The 27,830-nt window shown below is 41.6% G+C and overlaps 1 protein-coding gene across 1 annotated transcript; it reads right to left on the bottom strand.

The window, feature by feature from the left end:
* LOC142108252 (C-reactive protein-like) lies at positions 1-27,653 on the bottom strand. Its single transcript, XM_075191882.1, has 3 exons — positions 27,558-27,653; positions 24,493-24,551; positions 1-799 (listed from the first exon to the last, which is right to left on the bottom strand). The coding sequence occupies exons 2-3, from the start codon at positions 24,545-24,547 to the stop codon at positions 129-131; spliced, it is 726 nt and encodes a 241-aa protein (XP_075047983.1). The 5' UTR covers positions 24,548-24,551; positions 27,558-27,653; the 3' UTR covers positions 1-128.
* Between the last annotated feature and the right edge of the window lie 177 nt (positions 27,654-27,830).

Raw genomic sequence — 27,830 nt, 5'->3', positions numbered from 1 at the left:
TGCAGGTAATCAAATTTATTTCTTTTAATATATATTATTTGTATATGTAGTTATGGAATTGTCATTAAGTTTTTTTATTGTGATACAATCAAGTTAAAATTAATCATTATCAGTGAGGAATACAGTTATCACTTATATTGTTTATCTTCATTGCATTGAGTATATAAGGTGTTTGTGTACCCCCAATGCTTACATTGAAGCTTGGGCTGAACTAATACACCCCCTTTTATCTCAAACTTTAGAGATCTCCAATTAATCAAATTACCATTGTAGTCCTCAGACATGACCTTTTTTATATCTTCTGGTGTCAAAATATAATCCCACATGTTGACATCACTTATTTCGCCAGAAAACGACTGATTAATATCAAAACTACCCCCAAATGAGTCTTGCTCCTGTCCTAGAATGATACGTGTTTCAGGACCAATCGAAAATCCTTTGCTTGAATATCTTCTGGGGTGGAGCTTTCCGTTGATCCATAGTTGGACCACTCCAGTATCCGAGTCCCAAGATACACAGGAGTGTTTCCAGTCTAGAACTTCTGGATCTGTCTTGATTTTGTTTTCATCCTGATTTATATACACAGAGCAGGAGGCTGGTGGGTTTGGAAAGATAAGAAAAGTGTTGTCCTTTCCTGAGCCAGACATTGCCATGGAAAAAAGACTATGGCTGCGTGAAAGGTCAGTGTATGATTGGAGGCAAGCAGTAACCTTCTGTAATGGCTTTTCTATCTCAGGTTTCAAGATCACATGAGCTGTTGCAGTTGGTTTTGGAAAGAGGAAAACCTTGTTGCCCAAATCTAGAAAAAAATAAAATACATGCAAAAGGTTATATCACTGTTACACACCAATGCTTTCAAACACACCATGATACATCTGGCCACCATTTTATCTATATACATTAAACTCTAACATAATAAAACTTGTTTAAAATAACTAAAAACATTAATTGAATAGTTAAATGTATTTCATTCTGACTACACTGTACAGAGTTCCATATTTGTTCTAAAAACATCAATAGATTGTATATAAATATGATTAAAATGCTAATAATTTGTGACTTGTGTTCATCATCATCAGATATATATATATATACATCTTTATATATATATATATATATATATATATATATATATATATATATATATATAGCGCCACTACTTCCTCAGCGCTGTACTCTCACTCACATCACTCCCTGCCCCATACACAGAGTTAGACACACTAGGGTCAATTTAATAGCAGCCAATTAACCTACTAGTATGAATGGATAACAATATCCTTATTCTGAGCCAATCTTGTAATAAATAGTCTCATTTATGTGCACAAGTGTTTAGACGGAATCACTTATCTGAGCTGGAATGATGGTAGGATATATAGATCTCTGTCCTTCCTCTTTCACTTGTGAGTCAACCAACATGCAGGCAGCGTTACTATCTGGAGGTATTGATGTCATTTACCGTGTTTCTCCGCCCCTAGGTGGCGGTTTCTTCAGAGGTCGAATTTGCCAGTGTAGCTTGAGGACCTTATATCGGAACTACAGATGGTATATCGCCAATCAAAATAAGGGCATTGCTATTCTTTGGACAGTTGACTGGGATGAGATAAGGCTGCCATGAGCTTTGTGTGTTTCAACATCATCCACTAGGAACAAATATCTTGAGTATAATCACATAAGGTGGATTCTATCTTTTTCCTGTGGCAGCTACACTAGAAATCTTGCCTGCCCATTTTTCTTGGTCCAATAGGATTATTTGGTGTCCTGTATACATATCTAAGACTGTGGACATCATTGGTTGAAACTAAATGCTTTCTGAGGGGCATATTGAGGATTAAAGCATTTTTTTTTCTCTGCTTTTTCCACCAAAAGAATTAAGGATCTGGATACTTGCATGAGCTCATGTTATTAGAAGCATAATATTTGCAGGCAATGTTTCTATACCGGTATAGCTAGTTTATACAGTGTACAAATCTTTGGACAATACTATGGGCCTGAGTCAAGAAGGAAAATAAGACAAAAAAAATTAGAAAATGTTCTCTCGGTCAAACCATGTTACAATGCAAGGGGTGCAAATTAGTTTATTATTTTGCACATAAGTTGAATATTGGCTGTTTTTTACATGTAGCACACAAATACTTGATAGCTTTATTTTTACACTAAAATTTAAAGTTGATCTAGGACATGTCCTACCCCAAATATAAATCTGTGCCCACATTTTAAATTTACCTTCCCCTCCAATGCAGCATGGTTTTGCCCAGGTGCAAAGTTACTCCATTTTTATGCTTTGCTCTCCATAATGACTCAGGCCCTATATGTTTTTAAGTATATTTATATGTTTTTTTTCTCTTTGCATGTTGATTTTAATTGAATTTATTAAATATACATCTACTATAACAGTGCTTCCATCTACATATCTTTTTCTCTTGATGATTTAAAGAGTAATATCAGTAGATTGCCTATTGGAAGCAGCAGTTATAGTTAGGCATATTATAATATATGCCAAAGCTTTGTACTGCTTGGTATCATATAGTGCCTTATTTAGTTCCTTTATATTGGACAATATAACCTGTGATCATTCATTTACATTGAAACTGTCATGAGGTAGTTCCTTGATCTGGGACTTAAAGCATTGGACCATTGTTATTTAAATAATATACACACTGTATTTGTAGCACAAAAAATGTTCTGACGTGTTATTTCTTTTTTTACTTTTTCTATTAAACCCATCATCTTGTGTATCAAGCTGCAATTTTTTTCAGCGATTTAAAATCGCCACAAATTGCGGGAGATAACCGGCGATTTTAAGTGCAAAATTGCTATATGTATTGACCAGTTATTTTGACTTTCCAAAATGCAATCTCTGGCGATTTGTGTAACTTTTAAAACACTTATCTCTCCCATGTTATAGTCAAACTCGTCAGAGATTAGACACAAACAGGAGGCACAATGGAAGTTTAAAGAAAGCATGTTTTTTGTCGTAGAGGGGCAAAAATGATTATTCATTTTCTTAGAGGGGAGAAAATATTTTATGAATAATTTAGTGGGCCATATTTAATTAACGATTACATGTAAGTATTTTTTTTTAATTATATTACATCGGCTTAATATATAATCACCAGTGAGGCAATATTTATATTTTTATGATGTGGCGACACGTAATATTTCCTGATGGGGACACCCAGGGCCGGATTAATGGAACGGAGGCCCCTGGGCTAATGGGGCCCTCATTCCCCCCGTGAGGCCCCCCCCTCATTAGCAGCCTGTCCCCCCCATTAACAGCCTGGCCCCCTGTTAGCCGACCGACCGCCCCCTCCCCCCCCCCAAGCGCTTACCTTCTCCTCTCCTGTCACTGCAGTCCTCCTTCCGCGGCGCGCTGTAAGCTCCTTACTGAGGAGATCTCGTGACACTCTCGCGAGATCTCCTCAGTAAGGAGATTACTGAGCGCCGGAGAAGGAGGACTTCAATGACAGAGCTCAGCATTCATGGGGCCGGGGGCGCCCCCGCCCCCGTCCCGATCAATAACATAGTAACATAGTAACATAGTTGATGAGGTTGAAAAAAGACACCAGTCCATCAAGTTCAACCTATTTTGGATCTCCTGCGATCCTGCACTTATATTTGAAATTAATCCAGAGTAGGCAACCGCCCATCTGTTTCAATTTTAAAAATCCCCCCAGACTCAATATTGCAATCCAATTTTTACCATATATCCACTACTATCCTTTATTTTAAATTAACGGTCGTATCCCTGGATACACCTTTCCGCTAAAAATTTGTCTAACCCTTTCTTAAACATATCTATTGAATCTGCCATCACAACCTTCCCTGGCAATGAATTCCATATCTTGACTGCCCTTACTGTAAAGAACCCCTTCCTTTGTTGGTTGTGAAATTTGCTCTCCTCTAACCTTAGGGGATGACCACGTGTCCTGTGTATGGTCCTTGGGGTAAAAAGTTCCCATGAAAGCTCTCTGTATTGACCCCTAATGTATTTGTACATAGTAATCATATCTCCCCTTAGGCGCCTCTTTTCTAAAGTAAACATGCCTAAACTGGCTAACCTTTCCTCATAACTTAATGACTCCATACCCTTTATCAATTTTGTCGCCCTTCTCTGAACCCTTTCTAGTTCCAAATTATCTTTTTTATAGAGTGGTGCCCAGAACTGTACTGCATATTCAAGATGAGGTCTTACCAATGATTTATACAGTGGCAAAATTACACTGTCTTCCCTTGCATCTATGCCCCTTTTTATGCATGCCAATACTTTGTTTGCCCTTGCAGCTGCTGCTTGACATTGAGCACTATTGCTAAGTCTACTGTCTACGAGCACTCCCAAATCCTTTTCCATTATAGATTCTCCCAAATTAATTCCATTTAATTTATAGATTGCGTTCTTGTTTTTGATCCCTGAATGCATAACCTTACATTTATCTGTGTTAAACCTCATATTCCATTTAGCCGCCCAATCCTCCAGTTTATTTAAGTCCCTCTGTAGAGAAGCTACATCTTGCTCTGATTTTATTACCTTACAGAGTTTTGTGTCATCTGCAAAAATAGAAACTTTACTCTCTAAACCATCACCAAGGTCATTAATAAATATATTAAAAAGGAGTGGTCCCAGTACGGAACCTTGAGGAACTCCACTTAAGACCTTTGACCAATTAGAAAATGTTCCATTTATCACAACTCTCTGTTCCCTATTCTCTAACCAGTTTTCGATCCAAGTACAAATTTTGATTTCTAGACCCAGTTCCCTTATTTTGTAAACCAACCTCTTGTGTGGCACTGTATCAAAGGCCTTTGCAAAATCTAAGTAGACCACATCTACTGTCCTGCCCTGGTCTAAGTTCCCACTAACTATCTCGTAGAAACTAATTAGATTAGTTTGACATGACCTATCCCTCACAAATCCATGTTGATTCCCACTAATAATTTTATTGCGTACCAAGTAATCCTGAATACTGTCCCTTAAAATACCTTCCAGTAGTTTCCCCACTATTGATGTCAGGCTTACAGGTCTATAATTCTCTGGTTGTGATCTCGTCCCCTTTTTAAACAACGGCACCACATCTGCTATTCGCCAATCCCTTGGTACTGAGCCTGATGAGATTGAATCTCTGAAAATTAAGAATAGCGGTCTAGCTATTTCCGAGTTTAATTCCATAAGGACCCTTGGGTGTATGCCATCTGGACCTGGAGCTTTATTTATCTTAATATTCCTCAGTCGCCTTTGGACTTCTTCCTCTGACAACCAAGTATTAATTAATGGCATGGTTTCATTTCCATTTTTATGTATTACTCCTGCCATTTGTTCCTCTCTGGTAAATACTGAAGAAAAGAACGTGTTTAATATCTCTGCTTTTTCCTTAGTATAATATATCAATTCACCCATCTCACTTCTTAGTGGTCCTATATTATCTTTTTTAATCCTTTTGCCATTTATATACTTAAAAAACTTTTTAGGGTTTGTCTTACTTTCTTTTGCAACGTGCCTTTCATTTTCTAATTTAGCCAATCTAATTTCCTTTTTGCATGTTTTATTACATTCCTTGTACCTATGGAAGGACTCCTCTGACCCTTCAGACTTAAACAATTTAAATGCACGCTTCTTCCTTTGCATTTCTTCCCTTACCTTTTTATTTAGCCACATTGGTTTAGACTTAATTCTTTTACATTTATTTCCCATAGGAATGAACTTATACGTGTATGTTTCCAACAACATTTTAAAGACAGCCCACATTTCTTCCGTATTTTTTCCTTCAAAGGCTTTATCCCAGTCTATGCTCTTTATAGATTCCTTTAGCATATTAAAATTTGCCTTTTTAAAGTTTAAAGTCCTAGTTGATCCCTTATACTCTTGTTTCTGGAAACTAATTTCAAATGAGACCATATTATGATCACTGTTTCCCAAGTGCTCCTTTACTTGAATATTTGATATTACGTCTACATTGTTTGTTATTACTAGGTCCAGTATAGTGCGGTTCCTAGTTGGTTCCTCAACTAATTGGGACATGTAATGGTCTTTTAGCGTGCTCAGAAACCTATTTCCCCTAGCTGTACCGCAGGTCTCAGTACTCCAATCAATGTCCGGATAATTAAAATCCCCCATAATTAAAATTTGACCTAGTTGTGTAGCCTTTTCAATTTGCTGTAGAAGTTGGGCTTCCTCAATTGTACTAATATCTGGCGGTTTATAGCATATCCCTATCAGAAACTTCTCTGAACTTTTTCCTCCGCTGGATATTTCCACCCACAATGCCTCTATATTATCACCAATATTCTCGTATATAACTTCCTGAATACTTGGTTTTAATTCTGGCTTAATATAAAGACATACTCCTCCTCCCCTTTTATTTACCCTATCCCTCCTAAAGAGAGAATAGCCTTCCAAGTTGACTGCCCAGTCATGTGTATCATCTCACCAGGTCTCAGTAATACCTATAATATCATACTGCTCATTCATTGCTACTAGTTCTAACTCCCCCATTTTACCTGTCAGGCTTCTTGCATTTGCAAGCATACACTTAAGTCTATTGCCTCCCTTAGGTATTTCTTTTTGCTTTAAAAAGGGCCGCTCCTTATCGGCTATGCTTCCCTTTCCCCCCTCTCCACCCCCTTTTACTCTTGTTAAATTCCTCCTTACTACTCTCAATGTCTATCCCATAAATACTTGCTTGCCCCTCCCCCCCGGAGCCTAGTTTAAAATCTCCTCCAACCTTCTAACCATCCTCTCCCCTAGCACTGCAGCCCCCTCCTCATTCAGGTGCAATCCATCACGACAATAAAGATGGCAACTGACCGAGAAATCAGCCCAGTGCTCTAAGAATCCAAAACCCTCCTTCCTACACCAATCTTTTAACCTCCCTAATCTCCCGCTGCCTCCCTGGACTAGCGCGTGGCACAGGTAGTATTTCTGAAAATACTACCTTGGATGTCCTTGCCTTAAGTTTGCGACCTATGTCCCTGAAATCATTCTTTAGGACACCCCTTCTTCCTCTAACTCGGTCATTGGTTCCAACATGCACCAAAACCGCTGGGTCATTCCCAGCCCCTCCCAACAATCTGTCCACCCGATCCTTAATATGCCGAGCCCGAGCACCCGGGAGACAACACACTGTTCAGCATGCACGGTCCCGGTAACACCTCTGCTGAACTCTGTCAAGGGCCCCCTGGATGCCCGAGGCCCCTGGGCTGTAGCCCAGTTAAACCTCGGGTTAATCCGGCCCTGGGGACACCATTAAAAGTACATACTTGTGGCACTACAAGTGTCAGCATGCGCATGAGCACTTGTCGTGTCACAAGTATGTAGTTTAAATGGTGTACCCATCAGGAAATATTAACATCATGAGAAAAAAATATTGCCCCTCTGGTCATTAGATGATAAGCCATTATAGTAAAATAAAAAAAATACATGTATTCATTACAGAAATTTGCACCCATCATGTGTAGGTGTTGAATTTGCACTTGTAAGGGACATATTTCAAAGATAAGTGTAAGTCAAAATAAGATGCATCTCAAGGGGAAGGGTTGCTCAATCTGCATCTAAAGCCCCTTACTATACTGTAATGTATATGCACATGAATGCCCCGTATCTGCCTCTTGAAGTGCAAGAGGCTGCAGGTGTTAGATACATACGTCTTAAAATAATGGTGCAATTTTAGCATATGGGCAGCGCAACACATTTTGCAAAATGTACAAAATTGAAACATTCTGAAGCATTCACATCCAAATCTAAATTAAACAAATGTAAATAGTTAGATGCATGCTGATGTTGCACAGAAAGTCCAGCCACCAATGCCTGTTTTTGTCAGAGGATGATAATGCAGATGGCTAAGAATAGCCACAGGCACTTTACTCTCACGCAGCTACAATAGTTATTCTGCTACCTTAAGTATCAACTGTTCCCTACACCTCTTTTTTGTTGCAAAAATTAAACCAGGCCCATCTTTACCACTTCATTGCAATTTTATTGTGTGTCATGATCCACTCAATGTATATTAATAAGTAATATGTTGGTACTTTATAACTAAAAGATAATAATAATCATGTAGCACATACTGTAGACAGATTAAAAGAATTACATAAATGTGCACAACTAATTTATTTGTAAAATAGTTTGTAACCCGTAAGCTAATTTAGAAACATTTTTGTCCCTCTAAAACATAAATCATGCTTTATTGAAACTCCCATTGTGCCTCCTGTTATATTAACATTGCCCTGCAGTATAATAATGAAGTGTTTGCCAATCTCGCCTATAGAAAGCAACGTGTTGTATCTGGCGATTTCTAATTCAAACTCGAGCAACTATGCAAAATCGCAGCTTCATACATTTGGCGATTTGTATAGCTAGAGTGCCAAAATGTCGGGACTGCGATTTGTAGTGATTTTTAGAATGGCAATTTTGAAAGAAACCCTTCTCTGGTGATTTTACATCAAATCGCAGTTTAACAAATCGGCGATTTTAAACTGGCACGAGAAAATCACTGGAAATGCAAGCTCGCAGCTTGATACATAAACTCCCTATTGTTCTTTAAGCTGGAAGTGTGGAACAGTGAGTTATTAGGTGACAATGTGATGAATCAATGTGGGATATTGTTAGTGAAAATAGATAAATCTTTTAAGTATATACCAACACAATTGCAAAAAACTCAATATCATTAAGCATAAGATAAATAAAGTAAGGGCTAAAAGATTGGTGTAAGAAGGAGGGTTTTGGATTCTTAGAGCACTGGGCTGATTTCTCGGTCAGTTGCCATCTTTATTGTCGTGATGGATTGCACCTGAATGAGGAGGGGGCTGCAGTGCTAGGGGAGAGGATGGTTAGAAGGTTGGAGGAGATTTTAAACTAGGCTCCGGGGGGGAGGGGCAAGCAAGTATTTATGGGATAGACATTGAGAGTAGTAAGGAGGAATTTAACAAGAGTAAAGGGGGTGGAGAGGGGGGAAAGGGAAGCATAGCCGATAAGGAGCGGCCCTTTTTAAAGCAAAAAGAAATACCTAAGGGAGGCAATAGACTTAAGTGTATGCTTGCAAATGCAAGAAGCCTGACAGGTAAAATGGGGGAGTTAGAACTAGTAGCAATGAATGAGCAGTATGATATTATAGGTATTACTGAGACCTGGTGGGATGATACACATGACTGGGCAGTCATCTTGGAAGGCTATTCTCTGTTCAGGAGGAATAGGGTAAATAAAAGGGGAGGAGGAGTATGTCTTTATATTAAGCCAGAATTAAAACCAAGTATTCAGGAAGTTATATACGAGAATATTGGTGATAATATAGAGGCATTGTGGGTGGAAATATCCAGCGGAGGAAAAAGTTCAGAGAAGTTTCTGATAGGGATATGCTATAAACCGCCAGATATTAGTACGATTGAGGAAGCCCAACTTCTACAGCAAATTGAAACGGCTACACAACTAGGTCAAATTTTAATTATGGGGGATTTTAATTATCCGGACATTGTTTGGAGTACTGAGACCTGCGGTACAGCTAGGGGAAATAGGTTTCTGAGCACGCTAAAAGACCATTACATGTCCAAATTAGTTGAGGAACCAACTAGGAACCGGACTATACTGGACCTAGTAATAACAAACAATGTAGACGTAATATCAAATATTCAAGTAAAGGAGCACTTGCGAAACAGTGATCATAATATGGTCTCATTTGAAATTAGTTTCCAGAAACAACAGTATAAGGGATCAACTAGGACTTTAAACTTTAAAAAGGCAAATTTTAATATGCTAAAGGAGTCTATAAAGAGCATAGACTGGGACAAAGCCTTTGAAGGAAAAAATACGGAAGAAATGTGGGCTGTCTTTAAAATGTTGTTGGAAACATACACGTATAAGTTCATTCCTATGGGAAATAAATGTAAAAGAATTAAGTCTAAACCAATGTGGCTAAATAAAAAGGTAAGGGAAGAAATGCAAAGGAAGAAGCGTGCATTTAAATTCTTTAAGTCTGAAGGGTCAGAGGAGTCCTTCCATAGGTACAAGGAATGTAATAAAACATGCAAAAAGGAAATTAGATTGGCTAAATTAGAAAATGAAAGGCACGTTGCAAAAGAAATTAAGACAAACCCCAAAAAGTTTTTTAAGTATATAAATGGCAAAAGGATTAAAAAAGATAATATAGGACCACTAAGAAGTGAGATGGGTGAATTAATAAATGATACTAAGGAAAAAGCAGAGGTATTAAACACGTTCTTTTCTTCAGTATTTACCAGAGAGGAACAAATGGCAGGAGTAATACATAAAAATGGAAATGAAACCATGCCATTAATTAATACTTGGTTGTCAGAGGAAGAAGTCCAAAGGCGACTGAAGAATATTAAGATAAATAAAGCTCCAGGTCCAGATGGCATACACCCAAGGGTCCTTATGGAGTTAAACTCGGAAATAGCTAGACCGCTATTCTTAATTTTCAGAGATTCAATCTCATCAGGCTCAGTACCAAGGGATTGGCGAATAGCAGATGTGGTGCCGTTGTTTAAAAAGGGGACGAGATCACAACCAGAGAATTATAGACCTGTAAGCCTGACATCAATAGTGGGGAAACTACTGGAAGGTATTTTAAGGGACAGTATTCAGGATTACTTGGTACGCAATAAAATTATTAGTGGGAATCTACATGGATTTGTGAGGGATAGGTCATGTCAAACTAATCTAATTAGTTTCTACGTGGAAGTTAGTGGGAACTTAGACCAGGGTGTCACGGGCACTAGGAGTCTTTACCCAGGGATCACCAGGTGATAGGCTTACCAGAGCAGTATAGGTGGTAATATGGTACTCTGGTAGCAGGGTGATCACGGAACAGGAAATAGCAGATGATGAGATGCTCAGGAAAGTCTATGACTAGCAGCACTGGCAATATGGAGGTAGTAATACACGAGGAACTGTATGGACAAAGGACACGTGAAGGTAGTCAGTGGTCTGCGGTAGCAAGTTGTACCACTGCTATAGTGAGGAGGAATGTCCAACAGAAACGAGGAGGTGATGAGAGTCAGCGGTCTGCGGATAGCAAGTTGTACCGCTGTCTGAGTGAAGGAATGGAATCCAAGTGGAGGTATCCGGGGAGTCAGTGGTCTGCGTTAGCAAGTTGTACCACTGCTATGTGAGAGGATACTGGAGCAGGTGAAACTGGAAACAGGGGTCAGTGGTCTGCCACTAGCAAGTTGTACCACTGAATATATATGTGAGGAGGTGCACGGGGAGAGACTGCAACACAATATATACACGGGCACCTTGACTTTGATCCACAGTAATATGCACAATATAAATGTATAAATGACTGAACAACACTGCCAATATAGAAAGTCTCTTGAAGTAATCCAGCATGAGATAACACAGTCAATGATGGCAATAGACTCAGCGGATAGTACACTCCAGAGGAGAACCAACACAGTCCAGCAAGGTATGCAATACACAGCACAGTCAATGGGAAGTATGCATACCGTGGTTCAGGAGAAGGCAGTCAGACAGAAGTGCAGAGATACCTGAACGGCAGGAGGCCGGCAGGATGCAAAGTCCCTGGATGGGTGAAGCGGTGGTCTAGCAGGTGCAGCGCACAGGTAGGTAGACCAGCAGGGAATCCAGGAAGGCGTGGAGAGCGGATCAGCAGTAGATGGATGCGTAGCGCTGAGAAGTAACAGCAGCGGGTCTCTGCGGGAACACGGAGGTAGCCAATAGCAACCAGCAGGTGCAGTAACGATAGGACACCAGAGCAGAGTTGAACTGGAACAGTTGATCACGGAGAGTAGCGGGTAGCAATAGTGGCAGCAGACTCAAGGAAACACGGGAGAGTTGACAAGGGCTGAAGACTGAAGCGCACAGAGGCGGCGGATAGGAATCAGCTAAACAGTCACGATGAAACACAGACGGGTTGCAGGTTGAAGACTGTAGTGCACGGAGGCAGCGGATAGGAATCAGCTAGCAGTCACAATCATGAACAGGTGAGTGGATGTGAATGAAAGACTGTAGTGCACGGAGGCAGCGGATAGGCATCAGCTAACAGTCCCAATGATACAAGGTAGAGTTGAAGTGGTTAGAAGACTGTAGTGCACGGAGGCAGCGGATAGGAATCAGCTCACAGTCACGATGATACAGTAGATGGTAGAAGTGGTATGGGAACCACAGTAGTAGAAGTGGTTTGGAAACCACAGAGGTAGAAGTGGTTTGGAAACCACAGGAATCAGCTGGGCTGAATAAACGAGGAAACACAGGAACACCTTCAGAGACTCATGGGGAATGAGACTCCAAGATCAGGCAATGTGGTGATGACCACAGGTGCTTAATATAGGGAGGTTGCCTGATCTGCCAATTAAGTTAAAGGAACATACACTGGAGGTATAGAAAGGGCTGCGCATGCGCAGTCCCTCAGGATGGAGGACGGCCACGGTTCCTAAATGTCCGGGAAGAAGCACTCACAGTCCGGTGAGTGACAGTACCCCCCCTTTTAAAGGTGGGCACAGAATGCCTGGAACCGGGCTTGTCCGGATTTTTGGAATAAAACTTCTTCAGAAGGGCAGGAGCATTAAGATCTTCAGCTTTGATCCATGAACGCTCTTCAGGACCAAAGCCCTTCCAATGAACGAGGAAACGGAGGACTCCTCGCGAAATTTTTGCATCCAATACCTCAGTAATCTCGAAATCCTCCTCCTGATGAACTTGAACTGGCTGCGGTGCTGAGGGAGGAGTCGAGAAACGGTTGATGATGAGAGGTTTGAGCAAGGACACATGGAAGGCATTGGAAATCCGAAGATTCTTAGGAAGAAGAAGTTTAACACATACTGGATTGATAACTTGAATGATCCTATATGGACCAATAAAACGAGGGGCGAATTTCATAGATGGAACCTTCAAACGAATATTTTTGGTAGATAACCAGACACGATCTCCAATTTTTAGTGGTGGAATAGCCCGCCTCTTCTTATCTGCGAAAGACTTATATTTATTAGATGTCTTCTTTAAACAGGTTTTGACCTGAGACCAGATATTTTTGAAGGTTTGACAAGCAGTCTCCACAGCAGGAACTTGGGTGGGCGGGAGGGCAGGAAATTCCGGAAAAGACGGATGGTGACCGTAGACCACAAAGAATGGAGTTTTGGATGATGACTCATGGTACATGTTGTTATGGGCGAATTCAGCCCAAGGGAGCAATTCTACCCAGTTGTCTTGGTTGGCTGAAGAGAACATCCTAATAAAAGTCTCAAGATCTTGATTGACTCGTTCCGTTTGTCCGTTAGATTGCGGATGGTAAGACGATGAGAGTGCTAATCGTATGCCCAAGGTTTTACAAAGGGCCCGCCAGAATCTGGAAACGAATTGTACTCCTCTATCCGACACAATCTCAGACGGACATCCATGGATGCGGAAGATTTCTTTAATGAAATGTTCAGCCAGAGTAGACGAGGAAGGTAAACCGGACAGAGGGACGAAATGGACCATCTTCGAAAATCTGTCTACCACTACCCAAATAGTATTGTGATTCTTACTTGGTGGCAAATCAGTAACGAAATCCATACTAATATGGGTCCAAGGCTTGGACGGAATGGGTAGTGGTCGCAGCAACCCTGCTGGAGTTCTGCGGGAGGATTTGAACTGAGAACATAAATCACAGGAAGCAATAAACTCTTTGACGTCTCTCCTCATTGAAGGCCACCAGTAACTACTAGAGAGAATCTCAAAGGTCTTGTGTTCACCGGCGTGTCCAGAAAAACGAGAGGCATGGAACCACGAAAGGATTTTCCTCCTCAGAGTAGGAGGCACAAGGGTCTTCCCAAATGGTAGCATTTTGGTGGATGAAGCAGCCAGAGAAATACATTTGGGGTCTAGAATAGCATGGTTGGGAACCTCTTCTACATCAGAGGACGTCACAAAAGCTCGAGATAGAGCGTCAGCTTTCTTGTTCTTAGCGGCTGGTTTGAAGGTTATAATTAATTCAAAACGGGAAAAGAAAAGAGACCATCTTGCTTGACGAGGGTTCAAGCATTGAGCAGATTGCAAATATGACAAGTTCTTATGATCCGTGAAGATCGTCACCGGATGGCGAGCTCCTTCCAACAAGTATCTCCATTCCTCTAATGCAGCTTTGATGGCCAGCAACTCCTTGTCCCCGATAGTATAATTTTTCTCTGCGGGCAGAAGACCCCGAGAGTAGAAGGCACAAGGATGTAATTTTTGTTGCTCCGAGCGTTGGGAGAGAATAGCTCCTAAGCCCACATTAGAGGCATCTACTTCTAGGAAGAAGGGGAGTGTCACATCAGGCTGTCGCAGAATGGGAGCAGACGAGAAGGCCTCTTTGAGGATTTGAAAGGCTTGGAGAGCCTCAGATGACCATTGCTTAGTATTAGCCCCTTTCCGAGTTAGGGCCACAATGGGAGATGCAATGGATGAAAAGTCTTGAATGAAGCGTCTATAGTAATTGGCAAAACCTAAGAAACGCTGGATGGCACGAAGAGTAGTTGGCTGAGGCCAATGTAGTACAGCATTTACTTTGTCTGGATCCATCTTCAGGCCAACTCCGGAAACTATATACCCCAAGAATGGAATCTGGGGTAACTCGAATGAACATTTTTCCAATTTACAGAACAACGAGTTTTTCCGTAGTCTGGAGAGGACCTCTGCCACATGTTGGTGATGAGAAGGCAGGTCCTGTGAGAAGATCAATATGTCGTCTAGGTAGACAACGACACATACATATAATAAGTCCCGAAAGATCTCATTGATGAAACCCTGGAAAACAGCGGGGGCATTACACAGCCCGAAGGGCATTACTAAATATTCGTAATGCCCATCTCTGGTGTTAAACGCGGTCTTCCATTCGTCACCGGAACGGATTCTAATTAAATTGTAAGCACCACGAAGATCCAACTTAGTAAATATCCGAGCTCCCTTGATGCGATCAAATAGCTCAGTGATCAGCGGAATGGGATACCGATTCTTGATAGTAATGGCGTTGAGTCCACGAAAATCTATACAAGGGCGTAATGATCCATCCTTCTTTTTGACGAAGAAGAACCCAGCTCCAGCGGGAGAGGTGGAAGGTCGAATGAACCCACGCTGGAGATTCTCCTGTATGTACTCAGATGTGGCTTGAGTTTCAGGTAACGAGAGAGGATAGACCCGACCCCTGGGAGGAGTCTTGCCAGGTAGAAGGTCGATCGGACAATCCCAAGAACGATGAGGAGGAAGACGTTCAGACTGAGCTTTATCAAACACATCGGCAAATGAAGCATACTGAGGAGGGAGTCCCGGGGAGGAAGATGAGATGGAAGATCGCTGTACTTTAAGAGGAATAACTTGAGAGAGACAACGATGGTGACATTCAGACCCCCAAGACGTAACTTGAGGGGTGCGCCAGTCAATCTGGGGAGAGTGACACTGAAGCCATGGAAGGCCTAAGACAATCGGACTTGTCGTAACTGGAAGAATTAAAAACGAAATTTCTTCATGGTGTAGTACACCAATCTGAAGGGTTACTGGAGACGTACTCTGGGTGATGAGACCATTGATGAGGCGTGATCCATCTATAGCCGTCACAGTAATGGGTGTTTTTAAAGTGATCACTGGTAGGGACCATAGATTCACTAGTGATTTAGAAATGAAATTTCCTGCTGCTCCGGAATCAATCAATGCCTGTGACTCAAAGGATTTGGTAGCAAAGGAAATCGTAACATCAAAAGCGCAGACTTTAGATTTCATAGACAATGGAGAGGACTCCAGGGACCCTAACTTCACCTCTCCAGAACTAGTTAGGGCCTGGCATTTCCCGATCTCTTAGGGCAAGAGCTGAGCATATGCGTGGAATCAGCACAATAGATACAGAGTCTATTCTTTACTCTTCGTTTCCTTTCCTCTGAAGATAATTTGGAACGTCCTATCTCCATGGGAATCACAGAGGATGGAGCTGGACGAAATTGAGGGTTTAAACGAAGAGGTGCTTTGACAGCTGTTGTTTTCTCAGACTCTCTTTCACGAAATCTCATATCTACACGATGGCAAAGAGAGATCAAATCTTCTAGTGACGAAGGAAGCTCTTGGGTAGTCAGTGCATCTTTAATTTTATCGGAGAGCCCCTGCCAGAAGGCGGCAACTAATGCTTCAGTGTTCCACTGAAGTTCAGAGGCTAAGATCCTAAATTGAATGACATACTGTCCTACTGTATGGGAGCCTTGTCGCAAACGAAGAATGCTGGAAGCAGCGGAGGTCACACGACCTGGTTCATCGAACACACTTCGGAACGTGGAAATGAATTTGGCACTATCTTGTAGAATTGGATCGTTTCTTTCCCACAGGGGGGAGGCCCAAGCCAGGGCTTGTCCCGAAAACAATGAGATAAGATAGGCCACTCTGGAACGATGGGTAGAAAAATTTTGAGGTTGGAGTTCAAAATGGACTGAACATTGGTTAAGGAAACCTCTACAAGTTTTGGGGTCCCCGTCATATTTTGACGGAGTAGGCAGGTGAAGCGTAGGAGCTGTAGACACCTGGGATGGCACTGGGGAAACGGAGGAAAGCACAGGAGCTTCAATATTAGCTGTAACAGTCTGTCCAGATGTTCCTTGGGAGGTTAATGATTGGTAACATTGAAGTAACAGCTGTTGGCGAGCATCCTGTTGCTCCACACGGCTGACCAGATGCTGCAGCATCTCTTTAGCAGTAGGTTCCGTATCTGGGTCTGTCATGGCCTGATCTTACTGTCACGGGCACTAGGAGTCTTTACCCAGGGATCACCAGGTGATAGGCTTACCAGAGCAGTATAGGTGGTAATATGGTACTCTGGTAGCAGGGTGATCACGGAACAGGAAATAGCAGATGATGAGATGCTCAGGAAAGTCTATGACTAGCAGCACTGGCAATATGGAGGTAGTAATACACGAGGAACTGTATGGACAAAGGACACGTGAAGGTAGTCAGTGGTCTGCGGTAGCAAGTTGTACCACTGCTATAGTGAGGAGGAATGTCCAACAGAAACGAGGAGGTGATGAGAGTCAGCGGTCTGCGGATAGCAAGTTGTACCGCTGTCTGAGTGAAGGAATGGAATCCAAGTGGAGGTATCCGGGGAGTCAGTGGTCTGCGTTAGCAAGTTGTACCACTGCTATGTGAGAGGATACTGGAGCAGGTGAAACTGGAAACAGGGGTCAGTGGTCTGCCACTAGCAAGTTGTACCACTGAATATATATGTGAGGAGGTGCACGGGGAGAGACTGCAACACAATATATACACGGGCACCTTGACTTTGATCCACAGTAATATGCACAATATAAATGTATAAATGACTGAACAACACTGCCAATATAGAAAGTCTCTTGAAGTAATCCAGCATGAGATAACACAGTCAATGATGGCAATAGACTCAGCGGATAGTACACTCCAGAGGAGAACCAACACAGTCCAGCAAGGTATGCAATACACAGCACAGTCAATGGGAAGTATGCATACCGTGGTTCAGGAGAAGGCAGTCAGACAGAAGTGCAGAGATACCTGAACGGCAGGAGGCCGGCAGGATGCAAAGTCCCTGGATGGGTGAAGCGGTGGTCTAGCAGGTGCAGCGCACAGGTAGGTAGACCAGCAGGGAATCCAGGAAGGCGTGGAGAGCGGATCAGCAGTAGATGGATGCGTAGCGCTGAGAAGTAACAGCAGCGGGTCTCTGCGGGAACACGGAGGTAGCCAATAGCAACCAGCAGGTGCAGTAACGATAGGACACCAGAGCAGAGTTGAACTGGAACAGTTGATCACGGAGAGTAGCGGGTAGCAATAGTGGCAGCAGACTCAAGGAAACACGGGAGAGTTGACAAGGGCTGAAGACTGAAGCGCACAGAGGCGGCGGATAGGAATCAGCTAAACAGTCACGATGAAACACAGACGGGTTGCAGGTTGAAGACTGTAGTGCACGGAGGCAGCGGATAGGAATCAGCTAGCAGTCACAATCATGAACAGGTGAGTGGATGTGAATGAAAGACTGTAGTGCACGGAGGCAGCGGATAGGCATCAGCTAACAGTCCCAATGATACAAGGTAGAGTTGAAGTGGTTAGAAGACTGTAGTGCACGGAGGCAGCGGATAGGAATCAGCTCACAGTCACGATGATACAGTAGATGGTAGAAGTGGTATGGGAACCACAGTAGTAGAAGTGGTTTGGAAACCACAGAGGTAGAAGTGGTTTGGAAACCACAGGAATCAGCTGGGCTGAATAAACGAGGAAACACAGGAACACCTTCAGAGACTCATGGGGAATGAGACTCCAAGATCAGGCAATGTGGTGATGACCACAGGTGCTTAATATAGGGAGGTTGCCTGATCTGCCAATTAAGTTAAAGGAACATACACTGGAGGTATAGAAAGGGCTGCGCATGCGCAGTCCCTCAGGATGGAGGACGGCCACGGTTCCTAAATATCCGGGAAGAAGCACTCACAGTCCGGTGAGTGACGCAGGGCAGGACAGTAGATGTGGTCTACTTAGATTTTGCAAAGGCCTTTGATACAGTGCCACACAAGAGGTTGGTTTACAAAATAAGGGAACTGGGTCTAGAAATCAAAATTTGTACTTGGATCGAAAACTGGTTAGAGAATAGAGAACAGAGAGTTGTGATAAATGGAACATTTTCTAATTGGTCAAAAGTCTTAAGTGGAGTACCTCAAGGTTCCGTGCTGGGACCACTCCTTTTTAATGTATTTATTAATGACCTTGGTGATGGTTTAGAGAGTAAAGTTTCTATTTTTGCAGATGACACTAAACTCTGTAAGATAATAAAATCAGAGCAAGATGTAGCTTCTCTACAGAGGGACTTAAATAAACTGGAGGATTGGGCGGCTAAATGGAATATGAGGTTTAACACAGATAAATGTAAGGTTATGCATTCAGGGATCAAAAACAAGAATGCAATCTATAAATTAAATGGAATTAATTTGGGAGAATCTATAATGGGAAAGGATTTGGGAGTGCTCGTAGACAGTAGACTTTGCAATAGTGCTCAATGTCAAGCAGCAGCTGCAAGGGCAAACAAAGTATTGGCATGCATAAAAAGGGGCATAGATGCAAGGGAAGACAGTGTAATTTTGCCACTGTATACATCATTGGTAAGACCTCATCTTGAATATGCAGTACAGTTCTGGGCACCACTCTATAAAAAAGATAATTTGGAACTAGAAAGGGTTCAGAGAAGGGTGACAAAATTGATAAAGGGTATGGAGTCATTAAGTTATGAGGAAAGGTTAGCCAGTTTAGGCATGTTTACTTTAGAAAAAAGGCGTCTAAGGGGAGATATGATTACTATGTACAAATACATTAGGGGTCAATACGGAGAGCTTTCATGGGAACTTTTTACCCCAAGGACCATACACAGGACATGTGGTCATCCCCTAAGGTTAGAGGAGAGGAAATTTCACAACCAGCAAAGGAAGGGGTTCTTTACAGTAAGGGCAGTCAAGATATGGAATTCATTGCCAGGGAAGGTTGTGATGGCAGGATCAATAGATATGTTTAAGAAAGGGTTAGACAAATTTTTAGCAGAAAGGTGTATCCAGGGATACGACCGTTAATTTAAAATAAAGGATAGTAGTGGATATAGGGTAAAAAGCTTGATTGCAATATTGAGTCTGGGGGGATTTTCAAAATTGAAACAGATGGGCGGTTGCCTACTCTGGATTAATTTCAAATATAAGTGCAGGATCGCAGGAGATCCAAAATAGGTTGAACTTGATGGACTGGTGTCTTTTTTCAACCTCATCAACTATGTTAAATGTCACATATGTTCTACAACAGGTAAAGCAACATGTTCAGATATCAGATCAAAACAATTCAAACAAAGGAGTGATCTACATTTAAACATCTAAGTATAATCCTTATAATGATCCTTCAAAAAATAATATTTAGAACAAGTCCATTAAATTTTACAAGAATAGATGTTCCTGTTACTTCAAAGTCTTTTATCCTTGTATTAATAGGAGTTATTCCACACTTTCAGCTAAAAGGACAATTGATCATGTCAGTTATAAAATGGATTAACAGTAGTAATATTGCCTAAATATGACACACTCATTGTGCCTGGGATTACGTGTCTATATATTTGACATTTTGATGGTTAGGGGACACATGCAAAAATAATATTTTATTTTGGTTGTAAAAAAAATTTTAAAATGAGATTTAATATGTGAGGCAGGCACATTTAAGCAGGGACTCCCAGAGAATAGAGGATTCTAAGTTTCGGACTATACTTTCAAGGGGGGCATCCTTAATATATTCTAAATGCACTTTATATAGGAATGAACATTCCATGCTGCATTTAGAAAAATGTAATAAAAACTTGTAAAGACACAAAATTAAAATATGTAACTATAGTCCTGATGTCCTCCCAATCCTATGATTGACTTAGGACAGCAGAAAAGACAAACAAAACAAAAACTTACCAATCCGCGTGGCGTCGACATTCAGTGACAAGCTGCGTGAGAGAGGAGAATGCTGGGTCCCAGCGCCGCGCGGATTGGTAAGTTTCTGTTTTGTTTGTTTTTTCTCTGGCTGGCCGTGGCAGAGGGGGCAGAGGAGGGGAACAGCGTGAAAGAGGGCAGAGGAGTGGGACAGCGTGGCAGAGGACAGAGGAGTGGGACAGTGTGACAGAGGACAGAGGAGGGGGACAGCCTGACAGAGGCCAGAGGAGGGGGACAGAGGCCAGAGGAGGGGACAGCGTGACAGACGATGGGGACAGCATGACAGAGGGCAGAGGAGGATGACAGAGTGACAGAGGCCAGAGGAGGATGACAGCGTGACAGAGGGCAGAGGAGGGGACAGTGTGACAGAGGAGGGGGACAGTGTGACAGAGGACAAAGGAGGGGGACAGCGTGACAGAGGGCAGAGGAGGGGACAGCATAACAGAGGGCAGAGGAGAGGGACAGCGTGACAGAGAGTAGAGGAGAGGGACACCGTGACAGAGGGCAGAGGGGGCAGCATGAGAGGGGGCAGAGGGGGCACTGTAAGAGGTGAGAGAGGGCAGCGTGAGAGGGGACAGAGTGACTGGATGCAGAGGGGGCAGTGTGTCTGGATGCAGAGGGGGCAGAGTGTCTGGATGCAGAGGGGGCATATTTGCATACAACTAAATAAGTATTTGTCCTGACCTAGATACTTATTACATTTTTTTGACCCAACTACTTTTAAAACAGGACTGCTCAGTAATTATTTTGGAGGGGTGCCTTGAAAAAATGATGGAGACTCTAAGGGTGCCGCGAACTGCAAAAGTTTGGGAACCACTGACTTAGGATATACATGAGGTTTATCTTGGTAGCATTCTAAGTGACAAAATAGAAAATATTGATGTCCTTAATGTAATAGATGAACATTGAAGTGAAGTTTTCCAACATATTTCCAGTTTGTTTTGCAATCATGCAGAAGTAATTACTGATTGATTTTTCTTGTAGCAGTTCCCAGCACTGGGAAGTTAGCATGAACCTGTGAATGTGCTAGGTGAATAAACAAGGCACATCTGTGCAAATAGAAAAGCTACAGTCACTCACATGTTTTATTATATTGCAAATTCCATTTGGTTAGGCTGTTTATACTCCTTTACATGTCAAAAACACACCCCTTCACCTTACATGAACCCAGTGCCCAAATTCATGGGAGGTGTGGTACAGTAGATGTGGTGATTGAATAAAAAAAAAATGGGCCTTACATGGCTCAAAATGTTCCTGGATTTGATCCTACTAGGACAACACTGCTGTAGTACAAGGAGGTGTTGTTCAGTTCTCAGTGACCTAGCCTCACAGGTCATCACATCCATAGTCATTGCAGCCATGTATACACACATGAAAAGTCACCTCTTGAATTAATTTATGTTAAAAATAAACAACCGGATAATTAATTAAATCAGCACAGGTAAACATAGTAGTAAAATTTGTTGAGGAGCAGAACTTTTTGTATTATGGGTCATTGCGATGTAGACATTATATATGTGTAAGGTTCTAAAAGTTGAATAAAAGTTTTTTACTGATATAAATAAATTTAAATAGAACTCACTTATATGTGCAATTTCATAGAGATTTGATTTTTTACCAGCAAGATTTCAGTCTCTTTAAAATTAAACTAAAATTGATAGTCTCTTTTCCATAAGGTTGTCTTATAACGTAGTGCTCCCTTAGCAACAGCATGGGGGGAGATTTTATGGTTGTCATTGCAAAAAAGTATCTCTTTCCTGGAATGGTTTGTTTTGTGCTGCTTGGCAGGAGAGTGTAACCTGATCTCTGAGTCTGAGCCAATCAGTCATCAAGTTCCTCTGTGGTTAAGTGACAGTAGAGGAAGGAGTGGGTGGGGTTTTATGCTATGAACATTTCAAAGCCTCTCTGCTCACTGCATCATATGTCATGTGACTGTGGTCACCATGGTAATTGCATGACATTTAAACTGTAAATCATTAATTGAATCAAAACCCTAAGGAAAAATGAAGAACGCATGCATCTTTCTACAGATAATCAGAGTGAATTTTTAGAGAAACACACCTCTAATGTTTTCCGATGAGGTCTATACTGCATATGCTGTTTCTATTTCCTTTGCTGTTCCCATCACAAGTTGACAACTGTTTGTACTTTTCTCTCTCTGATGTTAAAGCTAGGCTTGGTTGTCTCAGTGGCATTTCTTAATTAGGTTTTTACAACAGCTTTTTTGCATTTATTTGCACACCATGCATCACAGACAGACAGGATTAAATTACTGAACCACAATGTCAAAACTCATAGAGTAATGTTTAACAATGGTAGTGTGACAAATTGAGTTACTAAGGAAAAATCTGCTAGTACAGTTGGAAAGAAGCTTATTTTAAATAGCTCCAGAGTGTATGTGAGGTTTTATATACTTGTATGAAGTAGGAAATACATTTAACTGAGGCATAGTAAGTATTCTACAATGTAAGCTCTCATGGGGAGGGTCCTTTACGCAGGGCCGCTGCTAGGGTTCATGGTGCCCTAGGCACTTTGTCAAAATCGGCGCCCCCTCTTGCAAAAATCGGCGCCCCCCCCCCTCCCCGCGCACAGGAACACTTTGAAAATCGGCTCCCTTCTCCCTCTTCCCCCCCTCCCCACGTCTTTCCTTACCTTGCCTCAACACCGCCGCCTCTCTGCTCCGTCTGCTCCCCTCCACTCACTGACACTGTCTGGCCGTGATGATGATGTCACGCTCGACAGTCAGTGAGTGGAGGGGGGGAGACAGAGCAGAGAGGCGGCGGTGGTGAGCAATAGCCTCTTCCCCCCTCCCCGTGGATGTATCTGAATGCTGTGCGGCAGCCATGAAAGCTTTGGTCAGCGGTCGCCGCACAGTTTTAAAGTAATTTTCATTCTGTGGCGCCCTCCAGAGCCCGGCGCCCTAGGCAACTGCCTAACCTTGCCTAATGGGAGCGCCGGGCCTGCCTCTACGAAATGTCTCGTGTGCGTCCAGTCTGTCTTCCTTGGTTGTCCGTCTCATGTCTGGTGCTGAATTGTTTCTGTATGTGATGTGATTTGTTCTGCTAGTTGCATCCATGCACTTATTATTCTGCTGTGTACCCATGTACCTGTTTTCATGTATGTGATATTTATACTACTATGTCAGGCGCTATGGAAACTGTGGCACCATATAAATACTGTAAGTGATAATAATAATAATAATAATAATAATAATAATAATAGTAATAATAATATATCCAGCAGTCAGTAGTTGGAATATCCTTCACTGCAGTTTACACCATGCCCCAGTATGTCACATTTATTCTCTATTTCCTTCAGTCAGAAAAGTTTGATAATAATCTACCTAATGGGTACAAATTGATAAAGATAAGTAAGTTAAATGTTGCAATAAGATGTATGTATATAAATCTCTATGTTTTAGTGATTAACAGGTATCCCATGATCAGGCCTAGGGAAGGAAGCGCTACAATTTGAAGGTTTTTTTTAAGTCCTTACCTCCGCATTGGTGCCTCATTGTTCCTTATTTCTGCCCCTCAAACCTCCATGTATCCCGTTATCTAACCTACTGGCACAGACCAACAAGAGCCTATACACACAATAGTGTATTTCAAAGAATATGTTGGCTTAGTGCCAGCCTATGTTGTAAGCCCTTAATGATTATCAATGACATGGTCCACATCCACTAATTTGCATATCTACACCACCATGTCGAAAAACATGCTCAAAGTGTCTCTACAACAATATCTATATTTGGAGGCACATTTCAAGTATCACCCCAGGAGCACATCTAGACTTTTTCTTGGAAGGGGGGGGAGCATTTAGCAGAAATTCATCCCCTCAAGCACATTAGTGAACAGTCTGGAATCCTGCCAGCGCTATGCACCAAACATTGTGTAACTGGGTGTGAGAATCATTATCAGCTATAGATCAAAAAGTAAGATATATCTGTGATTATTGTGACACATGAAAATTTCAAAAGCTCAGAATAGTGAAAACGAACATACAGAAAACATTATGTTGTGCTCTACCAATTTCCTACATGCAAAATGTAGCTGGAACATACTGTACCTTGCTGTGCAACAGATCCTGTGATGAGCATCAACAACATGACGTATAGCTCCATGATCCTGAATAAAACACATATTTAGTAGAAATGGCTGAGTCTCTGCTAGTCAACATATTGGCAACTACAATGCTTTTAATACATAAGCAGTAATATATCTACAGATAGAGCACTTTTTATGCCTTTCATACGGCAAACTGACTACTCGATGCTAAAGACTTTGACTATTGAGTTGGCTGTGCAATAACAACTTAACCGGATTTGTCCTCCAGACCTCAGAAGCATTTAATAATGCCATTTGGCTAAATAAATGGACCCTGATTAATCAACGAACGCAAATCCTGATACATGCCGTATTTCATGTAATATTGCTCTGCGCGTGCTCAGAAATAGACTGTACGCCAGTGGACGCAAGAGCATCCAATTAATCTTTGAAATCAAAGGATACTTCCGAAAACCTACTATTTCTTGGGTGGAATGGGGTGTGGAAGGGGTCAATGTACAGTAAGGACATGCCAAGGTCGAGCACACAAAGCAGCGTCTGATTCAAGCTTTGGGCATCTCTAAAGTACATGTTCTTCAGTCTCTTGCACCGGCTACAGGTCTGGTGTAAGTGCCAGTGGGCAGCACAGTTGCTTAGTGGTTAGCACTTCTGCCTTACAGCACTAGTGTCATGAGTTCAATTCCCGACCATGGCCTTATCTGTGAGGAATTTGTATGTTCTCCCTGTGTTTGGGTGGGTTTCCTCCGGGTGCTGCAGTTTCCTCCCACACTCCCAAAAACATACTGGTAGGTTAATTGGCTGCTAATAAATTAACCTTAGCCTGTGTCTGTTTGTTTGTGTGTTAGGGAATTTAGATTGTAAGCCCCAATAGGGCAGGGACTGATGTGAGTGAGTTCTCTGTACAGCGCTGTGGAATTAGTGGCGCTATATAAATAAATGGTGGTGATGATGATGATGCCAAGTGTGCATGCTAGAACGTGTGTTTGCAATCATGAGTAATTGTAAAAATATATTTTGTGTACAGTAGAGATTAATAACATCATGACAAATTTATTTTATTGGGGGAAATTATATTTTTAATATTTTTTCATTAATGACTAATTATTAACAGGTGACGATAATTGATACATTATATTTCACATGTGTACTGTACGTATCTTGCAGTGTATTGTGCCTATCTCAATACGGCGAGTGCCGCATATGCAAGCCATACCTAGACCCATTATTTAACATGAGATGTTTTTTTCTGATCCGCTTTAAGTTGAATACAGACATGCGTATGCCCGAATTCCGTGCATTTGTTTTTTAAAAAAATCCATAAAATGCGGAGGAGCACTTAATTCTAGTAAATTGTAAGTGGCTTTTTTACAGCATTTATACATGGACTACAGGACTCATTGTGCTGTGGATGCCTGGGGATGATGGTGCTTGTAGTTCATGCTCTGGTAGCCATGGTTATGCTGGCACTTGTAGTGTTACAAGCACCAACATACCCAGGCACGTTAAGTCTACCAGGGATTCTTTGGACCTGTAGGTCATCATGAACAAATGTTTAAATCTACATTTTGCTACAAGTATTACCCCACACCCACCACCCCAGGGTGTGGGATGAGCTGTAGAGCTTTCAACGTTGGTTTGTTTTCTCATGGGGGGCAGACTTTATTTCAGGCCCTATCCCTCTCGGTATTCAACCACGTGCTGAATATGCAAGGCCTGAGTCTCATTATGGCAGGGGGATGTCATGCTGCAGGTTTCCCAGCTTTATTGGCACCAGCCATGCATGGAATATTCTAGTGCTCTTCATTGTTTTCTCAGCTATTCGTTACAAGAGACAAAGAGAACCTAATCGGGGGTAATTACGGTTTAGGTTGAAAAATATTATTACTTTGCTTTCTATCTCCAGCCAACCTCTCCCTTCCTAATCTTCTTCTGCAGTCACTGTTTCCAAAATCAATAAATCCAAGTGAAAGCACACATTGGTAAATAATCCTGTACCTCCCCCTGTAGTCTTTGATTCTCATTTAGGGGTTTGCTGCATTATATGCTGAGTCAGATGCATCTCACAATGCATTTAACTGAAAAATATTAGTACTATAGCTGCAAGACTAATTCTTTAGCTGAAGGGGTCAGCGAGCAACCAGCCAATCAGAGCCCATTAGATAGTGCTGCTAATAGTCAGCATCATCACCATATTGGGCAGCATGGTGGCTAAGTGGTTTGCATTTCTACCTGACAGCATTGGGGGTCATGAGTTCAATTCCCAACCATGGCCTTATCTCTGTGGAGTTTGTATGTTCTCCCCGTGTTTGCGTGGGTTTTCCTCCCACACTTCAAAAACATACTAGTAGGTTAATTGGCTGCTAACAAATTGACCCTAGTCTGTGTGTGTGTGTCTGTGTTAGGGAATTTAGACTGTAAGCCCCCAATAGGGCAGGGACTGACGTGAGTGAGTTCTCTGTACACCACTGCGGAATTAGTGGCACTCTATAAATAAATGGTAATAATAATAATCACCAGATTAATTGAAAGATTTCTTGGTAAACATTCATTCACATTAGGAGATTCTTGTACAAAATGTCCACACTTTAGGTGGGACTTAGGATACATATTCACAGAATAGGGGCTTTTTTTTGCCATTTACCATCATAAAGGAGGTACCAGACACAAAAAAGATCAGAACTTCTAAACCATATTGACAGAAAACCTTCACTGTCTCACAAAATTTTCTAACCACAAGTAAATTGCAATAAACACTACCAAATTGCTGGCCACCACTAGACACGTGTTTCTAGTAGTTAGAAATCAGGTCAGGAAAATGTATACATTTACAAAACAACAATAAATATTAAGCCAGCACTTGAAAAGACTGAGCTAATGTATCTATCTCTAAAAATATGTTTGCCACAGTTTCCCTAAATGTACAATATCTACTTCTGCTGTCATTAGTATACTTTCTAGTTTTAGTTTAGTGCACAATTGTCTTCTTAAGACCTAAAACAAAACCTATGACATTTCTAAATGCCATACAGTATTTATAATGCCATTTTCCTTTGTCTGTTGTGTTACCTCTGTCTCTCCTTATGTCGATGGTCTGAATACAATCTATTTCGTAGCCTCTTCTTAGTTCTCTGTGCAATCTACACAGTAGGCTTGTTTATATACCCTAGACTTATTGTCAGCCTGCCAATAAAGTTTAAGTGTTGCAACGGATTTCCTAGAATTGTCCAAGAAACTGACATAAAAAAAACCTTCTTATGAAAGAATGAAACTTAACGGGAATACAGACTCACAATGATTTTTACAATTACTTTATATTGGTTAGAATGTTTTATTTGTGAA

This window comes from Mixophyes fleayi, chromosome 12 (genome assembly GCF_038048845.1).
Source record: "Mixophyes fleayi isolate aMixFle1 chromosome 12, aMixFle1.hap1, whole genome shotgun sequence".
Classification (NCBI taxonomy): Eukaryota; Metazoa; Chordata; class Amphibia; order Anura; family Limnodynastidae; genus Mixophyes; species Mixophyes fleayi.
Note: the sequence above shows the minus strand (reverse complement) of the source record. Positions and strands in the feature narration are given on the sequence as shown.